Source organism: Ylistrum balloti, unplaced genomic scaffold, assembly GCF_031769215.1.
Source record: "Ylistrum balloti isolate Yb309-2 unplaced genomic scaffold, AGI_CSIRO_Ybal_v1 Utg371394, whole genome shotgun sequence".
In the NCBI taxonomy this organism is placed as follows: Eukaryota; Metazoa; Mollusca; class Bivalvia; order Pectinida; family Pectinidae; genus Ylistrum; species Ylistrum balloti.
In genome coordinates this window covers 1-12,314 of record NW_026782734.1, presented here as the reverse complement: position 1 = coordinate 12,314, position 12,314 = coordinate 1, and the positions used below count along the sequence as shown (strand labels likewise).

At 33.5% G+C, this 12,314-nt stretch overlaps 1 protein-coding gene across 1 annotated transcript; it reads right to left on the bottom strand.

Moving 5' to 3' along the window:
- Nucleotides 1-2,180: 2,180 nt before the first annotated feature.
- Nucleotides 2,181-11,979, bottom strand: LOC132562344 (receptor-type tyrosine-protein phosphatase kappa-like). The gene is made up of 21 exons (XM_060227082.1): nucleotides 11,942-11,979; nucleotides 11,548-11,640; nucleotides 11,164-11,301; nucleotides 10,792-10,903; nucleotides 10,443-10,528; nucleotides 9,398-9,570; nucleotides 8,673-8,754; nucleotides 8,449-8,525; nucleotides 8,164-8,200; nucleotides 7,708-7,805; nucleotides 6,727-6,855; nucleotides 6,259-6,404; nucleotides 5,728-5,863; nucleotides 5,296-5,445; nucleotides 4,801-4,903; nucleotides 4,510-4,583; nucleotides 3,559-3,693; nucleotides 3,276-3,398; nucleotides 2,925-3,082; nucleotides 2,599-2,734; nucleotides 2,181-2,390 (listed from the first exon to the last, which is right to left on the bottom strand). The coding sequence occupies exons 3-21, from the start codon at nucleotides 11,264-11,266 to the stop codon at nucleotides 2,322-2,324; spliced, it is 2,127 nt and encodes a 708-aa protein (XP_060083065.1). The 5' UTR covers nucleotides 11,267-11,301; nucleotides 11,548-11,640; nucleotides 11,942-11,979; the 3' UTR covers nucleotides 2,181-2,321.
- Nucleotides 11,980-12,314: the final 335 nt, after the last annotated feature.

Sequence of the window (12,314 nt, the reverse complement as noted above, 5' to 3'; positions counted from 1 at the left end):
ACACAGTGCATACATACGTAACAGTCAAATATGTAACAAGGTTTATAATACATTAATTAAACGCTATAAATTTCTTGTCGAAAAAGTTCTTTGAGTAACTGCATCATATGTTGCGTATTTTTCCTCGAATTACTACTTATCTCCCTTTTGCAACACAAGACTCAGCTCGATGCACCTGCTCTGATAATCTTTGAAAATAAGTTCACGTAATTTATCAATCGGACATTATTTTAAACTTGGCATTCAATTATATATGAAAATATAGATCAAAATACAAATAACAAGTACTAATTGAAATGGGGACCATTACAAATGTCCCCCAAACGACCCTTTCAGCAGTAAATTATCACAATAATCAGATCGGAAAATATCTAAAGGTTGGCCAAATTTTGACCACAGCTGACCACTCAAATGACCGATCGATGGCCGAATGAAAAATGGACAACGCCATTTTGCTCCTAGTACCACCTAATACATATATATCAATTTTCTTCAAGAAAATCGGACAATATCTAAAATTTGGCCAACTTTTGACCTCAGCTGACCGATTGCAAAAATTCAAGTGACCTACACTCCGCCTCGCATATATGAATATCTGTGTATAATGTTAAATTCCAAGCAATAATTTTTGAGAAACGCGTCGGAAACCTCGCCAGTTTCGTTTGGGGGACATAATAACAATGTGTATATTCATATATCAAAATGCATGTCATGGATTTGTTCAGTATTGACGTAAAAAAATATGACACGCATTAACCAGTATCTACCATTCATGTAGTTCCTGCATAATGAAATAATGAAAAGAGTTGTTCGTTTGGTGCTAATTACTTTCAATAGCAAACTAAATTCCGGATGATTTTAAGTATTTGAGCAACCCAAAGCAAAATATACGAAATATTTATTGAAATTCTCAATCTGATCAATTAATTATTATTGGTCTTTGTATAAATGCAGTACCAGATTTTAACTTTGAATAAAGTACCTTGTAGTACAAATTAATATAAAAATAGAAACATATCTGTATATTCAAATGGCACATCAACATATAGAGATAATTGTAATGGGGAAACATTTAACCAAGAGAAATTGGTTTTATTTTAAATACTCAAGCAATAGGAATCCAGGCTAAAGCAATATTTTTGAATTTCTAAGCGTATGAAAGATCTCAAAATGTTTTGTTATATACGATTCCAAAGACTTTTCCACCATGTATTCTCACTGACGAACGTTTTATTTGACAATACATTTATCACTGACATAGCGACCGAAGTCCTGTTTAATTGTGCATCGGATAAACTTATTTTAACTAAGGAAAATCAGTTTCTCGTGTGTATGAGTAAAAGGTTATTTTTCAGATACAATCTAGCGAAAGCTGCTAGCTTAATTGTCTGATAAAGAAAAAATAAAAACAAATCCAAAACAAACTTGCTTTGACAAGTGCTGTCTAGTTAAAATATCGTTAACATTCGCATTTAAGGCATAGCAAATTACGAATATGGAAACATTGAAAACATTTATCTAAATATCATTTAATCAACAAATGCAATTTAAAGAGTGTATGTGTTTGTAAATCAACACAAACAAACCAAAACAGATAATAACGTTTGTAACATAGTTCAATATCATGCACAGAATAATAATTATGATATAGTAATATGAGAATATATAGTAGTTCTTATATACAGCTTTATCAAAGAAACATTGCGGTTTCATAACAGTTCACTAAGTATCCATAGTTATGAAGTCTCTTACTACTTCGGATATAACCTCATCAAACGGAGCTGTCATAAGGCGTTAACATCGTATAAACATTTTCAGCATTCCCTTAATACGTAACCTTTTACAACTAAGTCGACAAGAAACAAGTAAAGTATCTTGTCCCAGTAGGTAACACGGCGCCCATGTTAGGAGAACACGTGTTCCTCCATTCACTAGCCCAAAGCATTTACCTAGACTACCATACCACTTGTAGTTGCAAAGAAGAACCTTTTATAAATACTTACTTATAAATACCAGTACATGTATATATCAGTAGCATATCGTGCGGTATGGTCTTTTTGAGAAATATTGATACATGTGAATTGCAGTAGTCGATAGGTAGTTGAACCATTATTTACAAATCGATAATAAACGTATACTCTTTTGTTAAATGAATACACATTTGCATTGCGATAGTCGGTCGCTAGCTAGTTAAGTATAATCTACTAGATGATGAAAAAAGTCGCATTCTATGGTACAATTACAGTCGTAGCAAAAGGACAGTTGCCGACTCCACGGGCTCAAATCGAATTTTCCGTCTCCAGGTTTTATTCACTGTCTTCTTAGTTGATGTACACGTCGGTTGCCTCTAGATAATCTTTCAAGAGGGCATAGCAGAAGTAATACTGCTCCTGTGAATGAATGACATTTTAAATTTATCTCCTCGAACGCTACCATTGTTCTTATCAAGTTCCAGCTAAACAGGAAGTTATTTTTTCATTGACATATTTTGACATTCTTTTGTCTTTATGGTCAATAAAAGCGTTGATGAACTTTGGTATATAAACGAATGTTGCCTCGTGTTTTTTTGTCTTTTTTTCTCTCGAAATTTTTACTTACAAAACTGCTCAAAAACTCTGGTCGCCTGATAAGAAGTTGTCGCGCAGCCTGAAATACATCCACCTCCTCGTCCATTTTGATCTGGTCGCGGGTGTTCGCCATAAGGCAAAATAGTCCACATTGAGTTGATCCGTCCCTGTCAAATTAAAAACAATCAAGTTAAAAACATGTGAAACAAATGTAACCATGCCGACGATCATCAGGTAACCATCGTGCATATGTGTTTCTGGTGATAAGCAATATTTGAACTTTGAATAATAGATAATCACTGGCAGTTAACCTATATGGATAACAATCGGCCAAAGGAGAAAGAGGCTATAACTTACTTGCAAGTAACAACAACAGGTTTATTCCCACTTGACCGGCGTCTGCTATCCACCTGTTCCAGAAGATGAATAATGGATTGTTTTGATGATGGAACCTGTTCATCTGTTGTCCACTCCTTCAACCGGAATATTCTCACACTGTGAGCTGCCTTTGCTTTCTGAAATTTCATTCCAAACAAAAATCATTAATTTAATATATATGCATTCTCATTCTTCTCCAAATAAATGCGATACATTGATATCGCAACATTTATAAAAAAAAAAAAAAAAAAAATGTAAAATACACTTTCATGCTGACCAAGGGCACTGTAGCATATTCACTTATGATCTCAGAGATACAATAAGCAATACCTTTCTCTTTATTGAAACATCAATTACATCTACGTCATTACGCTCTGTTGGTCTGGTCATTTGCTTAACGTTGAAATTACCAACATCAATACCGGCTTCATCTTCCGGCATCCATTGTGTATCCTTTGAAAATTAATCATAAACATTATTGTAGAAATATTTACAGACACTATGTCAGCAAAAAACACAGGTTTAGATTTGTATTTATTTCATAACCAAGAAAGTGTGCGATTATTGTTCGAAGGACAAAATTTAGTTGAGGTTTACGTTCATCACGTTGTACCTGTCCAGTGTCCTTTTCGTCCCCGAGTATGACAATAGTGTCACACTGGTTGTCCATCACAAGGGCCAAGAAGTCAGCTCTGGTGTCCGTCAGTGGAAACTGAGTAACGATGTATCCTTGTCTGCATGTGTAAGACTGAAAGAGATATTCATATATTATAAATGCGTGTGTGTGTATGTGTGTGTGTGTGTGTGTGTGTGTGTGGGTGTGTGTGTGTGTGTGTGTGTGTGTGTGTGTGTGTGTGTGTGTGTGTGTGTGTGTGTGTGTGTGTGTGTGTGTGTGTGTGTGTGTGTGTGTGTGTGTGTGTGTGTGTGTGTGTGTGTGTGTGTGTGGTGTGTGTGTTTTGTGTGTGTGTTTTGTGTGTGTGTGTGTTGTGTGTGAGGGTGTGTGTGTGTGTGTGTGTGTGGGTGTGTGTGTTGTGTGTGTGAGGGTTTGTGTGTGTGTGTGTGTGTGTGTGTGTGTGTGTGTGTGTGTGTGTGTGTGTGTGTGTGTGTGTGTGTGTGTGTGTGTGTGTGATTAATATAATTACCTAAAAATCATCTCAATTTGTAATGAGATATAATTTAACTGATTTCCTTACAAATTAAACGATTTGCTTGTGGAGCTACCCATAGAAATTTTCGATAAGTGTTATTATGGGTATATAAAAAAAGGAGAAATGATTGACTTGTTCAAAGTTTAAAACAAATCCTCAGCAAACAAGGCCTCCAAAACTTAAAAAAGTCCATTTACAGATGATCAAATAAGTCTTTATGGGTGCATGCTATTAACAAAACATGTAAACGATGAGAAACACAAGAAATACAACTATTAAACTAACATTCGGTAATTTGTAGCCATCATATGCAATGTTATGTTATGAATCTGCATACACCTGCCAGACAGATTTCCATTCCTCACAATATATACAAAACAATATAATCAATCGTTTTATAGTGCATGGTGTCTTACCTGTGTTATAACAGCGTTGATATGGTCGTTCCGGCTAGAAGGAAACGATTTGGTGACAGCCCTTAATCTATTCCCTGGAAATCAGGTTGATATCGCTCATATTAGATATTTAATGGAATTTTACACTATCACGAATATTTGAGTGTTTAGCTCAAGTAAGGTAGTGATATTAATGATGATGTAAAATTCAATACATTGAAGAATTTATTTATACATGTATCATTAAACATTATCAGTTACTTCATAGCATATGAGTTTTTGCTCGATCAAATAATGTAAGTTTACATTCACCTGCCAATATTCGCTTCGTCCTGTTTTTTGTTTCGTTGTCTTGAAGTGAAGAAGAAAAGAAGTCCTGTTGCTGCGTGTAATCGGGCTTGAGATCCAAAATCAACTGAAAACAAGTTTAACAGACAATTGTAATGCCAGTGATTCATAACAGAAATTGTATCGTTTGCAGTTTAATGCTAATCATATAGCATGATATTAATTATTCACAAGAGTAAAGCGAGTGAAAATAACAGTAAACTTTTGCAAATGAACCAAAAATAATAATATTCTTATTTTCATATTTCATTCACATTGCCTAAAAAACTGCAAAGATGAAATTTAAGCGGCGTTATTTTGTCTTATTCTTTTCTTGACATATTTAATAAACACAACATGTGTTGTTCATCGCTTTTTCAAAGATGTAAAAATGATTGTCTTGGTTGAAATTATCGGAAGAAAGCGTCAAGTTTTTCTTCTGAATGTATGCCATTATGACTTCTAGTTAGTTAAAGGTACTTTGAACTCATTCCTCAGCTGTGTCAAGTTTTGAAGTTGTCCCGTCAGAGAGAGAGCATTGTATTTTGCAACAAATGTCGATTTCGGTATAAGGGTATCTTCAAGGAGAAAAGCCTCAGTCAAGATTTCGTGAAGAGCAATGTACTGCTCCTGTAAAAAATACAAATGTATTGGGCCTTTGAAACATATTTTGGTGATATCATAAATGATAAACCTGATTATAGGTTTTATATTTTACGCATCAAAAAAACAACGTCATATTCTCTAAATGTTGGTTTTGTGTCAACGTCCGTAGTTGTTTTATAGGCATCAAGAAAACGATCAGTCTGGACAAGAGAGAATTATTGCTTACATGGAATATCTGCTAGCTTCATACGAAATTGATGCAATAAAGAAATTGATAAATCTGAATGTAATAATGCTTTAACCTACCACTGTGTGAATCATATTCATTCTGTCCTTCATCATCTTATTCACGAAATGTCGGACGTTGATACGATCATACTTTTTACCGAAATCTAACAAAGCGTCAAGGGCAATAAACATTCCTGTCCTTCCAATACCAGCGCTAAAATATGAATTTGAACCTTTCTGATTGAGGAATTCCATGTGTTAAATTGTTAGGTATCTATTTCATATATAAGTGTGATCGGTACCATATTTGACATATCTATGATGTAATCTATATATGGATATATACGATTTACATTATTAAATTATACTTATATGTAAATGAATTATACAGATCGTCCGTTCCTTACCAAGCTATTTTCCAAAGGTTTTGTAATTTATTCATATAAATTAATTATATTCTTACATATTAAAAGAATACCGACAAAACTACTAGACTGAAAATATTCTGTATTGTATTTTGCGAGTATAATCTTGCTTTTAAGCGTCTTCTATTTTAAATGATATAATCAATAATATGATTCTATGAAACACCCAATACCGATAGTGTACCTGCAGTGAATAACCATCTGGCCAGGAAGGACAGTTCTGTGAAGTTTTACACGACGATGAAACAGAACAAATTCTAACGTGTTCGGCGTTCCGTGGTCTGGCCAGTTCGTGAAATGAAATTGCTGAATCTCTCTTTTTTCCTTTGACTGATTTAAAAAAGATATTTTTAAAATTGAAATTACTTTAGTTCCTACAATAAATACTTTAATATGTAAAAATATGCACAAATACCAAAAATCATACAAACTTTAATTCTAAATTGAAGTTATTTTATTTTTCAGTTTTAGTAAGACAAACAAACATTAAACAGTAAATAATTGTTTCTTACAAATGTAACATACTTAACCTTATAATTTCTATTCACTTAAAGAGAATATGAAAAGTATGCCACAACGAAAGTGTGCCAAAATTGATCAGTTGGTAGCTTAGAAACTTAATTCTGAAGACTAATTAATTTTATTGGGATACCTTTCGTTCGATAAGCGTGATACTCCTGACGACGTGGTAAGCATAGTCTCGTTCCCTTTGGAGTGTTATGTCGAATGTTTGTGTTGTCATTGGATCCCCTTCGTCAGGCCAGTACTTGACACATTTTTCCTAAATGAATTATGATAACTTCTATTAATACATGTAGACGTCGTATTTGTTGATGAACAAGTAATATACAGGTTGAACGACTGCAAATCAGATACAAAAAGCAGACTTTGGTGTTTTACCGTTATCTCGTCTGCAAGATGTTCAGCTTTATAAGAAAAAGATGCATTACTTTTGTGGAAAACAACAAATTTCGTCATAGTTTAAAGGTTCCGAAAGATGCATTTGGTCCATGAAATTGTTTTCACGATCAAATTGAAACAACCGACGTCGCCTGTCGAAGCCAAAGATTCGAAACCTAATCTGTTATTCAGTGCATTCGACTTGTGAAATCCATTTACATTTCTCGAATGCTTTATTACACCAACATACCTGATTAGATTCGCGAGAGCTGATATAGAAATGACTATATTTGCGAATGATGAGCTATTAAAGACAGGGACTCTTCAACACTTCCTAAGTTATTTTCGTAATAATGATCGCAAAAACAATCAATTTGCGTAATAACGCGAAAATAAATCATGGGATTAACGACAGTTGTGAACAACATCTCATACGTGAGGTTTTCTACATGATGGCATCGCTTAATATCTGAAGCTGTATGATAACCATTTTCATTACTCTCACATATTGCAGCGATTCTATGAAATTGAGTAAAATCTTAAGTATTAAAATTATAAAAGGAAAATAATGAAATAAGAATGTTGCATTCGATATTAAAACAATTCTCAAAGATTTACAATGTAAAAACGGTGAATTGTTATCCAGTTTGGAGAATTATTTGATAAAGTAACATTATTTCATAAAATGTGTGCAAAATCATACATAATTTGTTATACATAAGAATGTAATTACCTTTCCACCTTCTACTAAATTTGTAAGCATCACTATCTTTCCGGAGTTAAGAATCCAGACCATCCTCCAAAAATCATCAGCCGAATTTTGCTTGGGTGCTGTATTAATGTAAAATGGGTGAATGAAACAGGGGAAAGCATTTTAAGAAAAGTTTGCACTAATTAACAACATGTAACGCTAACATTCATACTTACCGAACCCTGATATCGTATATCTAGCATATGAATATTGCATGTATATCTTGTTTTACTTGTATCAAACAGAATACATGCGGCCTGCCGTTAGTCATCTAGATTTATTAGAGAAAAGTAAATTGTACATTGACTTGAGTATCTCAGCACCCGAAAGACACAAACCATTATGTAAAGTTCGGACCACACAACTCAGATCTTCAGCTTTTCAGTGCTATAATTGGCCTTCCTAATGACCTATTATGACCTCTGTCATCTTAGTTACCTTGGGTTGCAACATAGACTTTCCTTTCTTCAACGCTCTGGAAAACAAACACATTGGATCGTATTAAAAACATCGTATTGAGAAATTCGAATATCTTGTATTTGTGGAAAATTGATATGAAAAAAGCTTGAAAATTAAATAGAAAATATGTTATTATCTGCCTAATTATGATAACATATGAAACGATAAGAAAGGTACTGAAAACGTATCTGTTCCTTTTAATTTATTTCTAGAACACTAAATAAGTGTGATTTACAGTCTTTATATTACAGGGTAAATACCTACGTCTATGTAGTTGGCGTTTATATAGTCTGATCCTTTCTCGCCTGCACGGCTGTCAAGTATAACTCTTGAATGGTCATCTGAACATGATATAAAATATAAATAAGTTTATGTGAGTTTATACTTGATCAATAAATGATCAGTACTATCGTAAAGAAAAAAACTTATTGTGAATTAAATCATAAACATTCCTTAAATTACTGAAAATAATTTACATGGCTACTTACATGGATATACGGATTTGAATCTATTTTTAGACTTATGCTTTTCTGCAATCGTATGAAGATAAACGCCTCCTACCGGAAATGTCTGTAAAATATGCATTCTGAATTACATTCCTTGACATAAATTTATGTAAATTTAAAAATAAACTATATTTCGGAACATTTCTTCACATTTTATATTACATTAATTTCATTCAAATATAAATACGCGCATTCTAACATTCCTTGTCAATATGGTATAGATTAAGGAATTTCTGAGAAAAGAAATGCGTTATACTATCTCATCAATATTTTTAAAAAATATTCTTAAGACGTAATTTAATCATAATAAAGTTAAGTTATACACGTTTGTCGATATTATGTATATGTGTATATACATTTCATTTGCCTCTATTGAAAACCGAGTTTTAGTTTGAATTTTAATGATTTTGTAAAAGGGAGGCAATTAAGACACCTGGAAACTTCATTATCAATTAAATAATTATAATTTGGAAGTTTAAGAGGTTCCTAAATAACTCTCCGATGAACTAGAAGAATAAGACCTAATGATCTAGAAGAGCAAAACTCATTTTTGAAAAACGAATGCGACACCTTTTCGTTGATTTATGAATATCTGTGGCATTGAATATATATAACACAAATTCAATTAACCATTACAAAACATATGATAATAATATCCATGGTATTTCAACAATATGGTTTTTACTTTGTATAAAATATGTTTTTACTTCAAATTGCGCTATAAATTCCTGTTTTCTATTTGCCATTTCATCAGTAATCATTGCCTTCAGCCTACTGACAGCAAACCAAGTTGGTCCTTCGTTGCAGTAACTATTTTCTTCTGGATAGTCTTGTGCAATTTCATCCACAATATTGATATAGGTATGCTCTTCATTTTTATCTGAAATAGAATCAAGTTCTATATGTAGGAAAAAAAAAGAAAAATGATATCCTGGAGTAATGTACATATATTTATGAATGGTTTATTTTCCAATTATTTTTTCAATGAATACTTGTGATATTCGAGAACATAATTATATCAATTTTCACAGGTTCGCAATGAACCATCGGGTGGCGCAGTGGTAACACACACGCCTTTCAACAAGCCGTTCTGTGTTCGATTCCCGCAATGGATGGAAAAAGGCATAGGGTCATTTGCTCGACCACATTGGTTTTCCTAGCGAACTCCGGTTTCCTCCTACAGTCAAACCCCTCTCGCGCTTCCATGCTAATATAAGTTGGAAAAAAATTGCTTCGCAATTGTTGTCAAAGAAATAAAGCTTATTATAATTTTGGCAGTCGCACAAGTGGCGAAACAGAGGGAGGCCTGTTTCGAACGGTATTAAAACCTGTTCGAATGAGGTTGACTGTGTTAATCTTGCCTCATCTAGAGTTGAAAGAGTTGGGTCTCAGACATCAAAAGTGCGAGCCCCCGCGCCATGAGTTCTATTCCCTTTGTCTTAGAGTTGGATCCATGACCTTATAGGGGTATTATGCAATATCGCTGCACCGTGTAGCCATAGAGAGAAAGGGAGGGTATATCTAGGTTAGCAAGTAGCACATTAGAGTATAGACTATGGGTGACCGTTGTGTCTGGTTGTAGAGTTGAAAGGTCAGGACTTTATCTGACTGCTATATAAAGTTTCAATAAAACTTATTCGATGCCGTGTATCTCCTCTGTCCGTTGTGCCCTTATCGGATACCAGTTTTCTTTGAAAATCTACCACGAATATTTATATATATATTCAATCAATACCGTAGACGGTTTTATACCTGAATGCTCGTTTGAATTGTTTGACGATGGTGGCTTTTCATATAATATTGTAGGCTCTGATGTGTTTTCTTTCGAAGTGGATGATCTGAAAAATAGAAATTAATCACTGAGAAATAAATCTCAAAATGAAGACATTGATTGTTATCTTTTATGTTTCATCCATAGCTGATAGCTATATTCGTATACTTGATAAATAAAGCATCATGCGATTTATTTGACTGACTGAAATTGTGTGCACTTGCATTTACGTGCCTGAGCAGCATTTAACATAGTTTAGATAATATCTATATTCAATTACAAAGTATAGGTTCTGTTCACCAAATGAACACTTAATTGGTACTATCTTACCGTTTGACTTTACACATTGTTACTATGATCACAACAGCCAGTAGAACAACAGCTGCTCCTCCTCCAGCGTACGTTCCTATATTACCGCCTTCATCTCCCGACTGTCTGGCTCCTACAATAAAAAAATATTGAGGAAACAGTTGTGATGGCCACCATGAGTAACATTTGTAATTGACATTGAAATGGATATTTCGCAATTTTCTAGATATTTGGTATGTTGGTATTTTCTTCTTGTTTTCTTACATACATTTCCATATATAGCAATAAGAGTTGTAAGAAATTAACTTAAGATATCCTTTGAACGTATCAGCTAATTTTGTCCCTAGTTAGTAATGTGTATATATAGTTTTAACCTACAATTTGAAACGATACCTTTGACATCACAACGCTGACCGGTCCAACCCGTCAGACATGATTTCTCACAAAATCCTGTTGTCATATCACAGCGTTTGGCTTCACAGTTACCACAATCCATTGAACAAGAAGTATTGTAATAACCATCGATACAAGCTGAACATATATGTCATATTGGTATACTCAAACACACGAAATTCAAGAGATACTGATTATTTCCAAAGTTCCAAGGCTTTTTCTTATTTACACCACCAGATTGAAATTACTTTTGATATATTCATTGCAAGTGATACTTTATAGCCTTACATTGAAGAAAATACTAATGAGTAAGAACAAATATCTAACTGGTATAAAATAAGATTAAGAAGCAAAACAAAGATAAAAAAATGACTGAGTAACTACTTAAACACTGTCCTCCATCTTGGGCACAGGTCGTACAGTGATCTGAACAAGGCAGACTACAGTTGTCTCCATATGTACCGTTAGCACATCCAGCTGATATGTTAAATGTAATTCACTTTATTACAGAACACTTTGAAATGAAATAACGTGTGAACACTGCTGTATATATCATGATAAATCGCAAAAGTGATTTTGATTAGTTATGAACATATTTACTTCTATTTCACAAATATGATAACGATTTTACTAATATTGATAGTACATATAATACCTTGACTACATTGAAACGATCGTCCAACAAGATTTACTGTTATTGTAATTTTTATATGTATCATGTGTATTTCAGTATTTTCTGTTAACTATCATACTGACGGTAAGTATTGATATATATTACCTGTACAGCGACCACTGAAATTGCAATCTGTTTCCAAACAATTTTCCGAACATGGGGAGCAAAATGGACCAAAATAACCAAATTTACAATCTGAAATATTAAGAATTTACATTAAGCATATGCAATGATTCAGAAAGAGCTAAACAAATCTTGGAAAATAAACTATACAACGTAAATGGCATCCGATGATGGTTGTCCTGTGATTTTTTAAAATAACGAATGTCATCTTATAGAATTACGTTATTCAATTCACTTAAATGTCGGGTTAGATACACATGCAAAAATGCAAGCTTTGTACATATCTGGTTTTATGTAGCAACACATTATAGCATTTGATTTCATATACGTTAGTGTAGCATATTTCCCTTACCTC

Bases quoted from the DNA above. Each gene is read 5' to 3' on its own strand.
- LOC132562344 (XM_060227082.1), bottom strand. From the start codon at position 11,266: ATGGATTGTGGTAACTGTGAAGCCAAACGCTGTGATATGACAACAGGA. The intron at 10,904-11,163 runs GTATCGTTTCAA...TTTTTATTGTAG, and splicing joins TCAGCGTTGTGATGTCAAAG to GAGCCAGACAGTCGGGAGAT. The intron at 6,856-7,707 runs GTAATTACATTC...TAATTCATTTAG, and splicing joins ATTTAGTAGAAGGTGGAAAG to GAAAAATGTGTCAAGTACTG.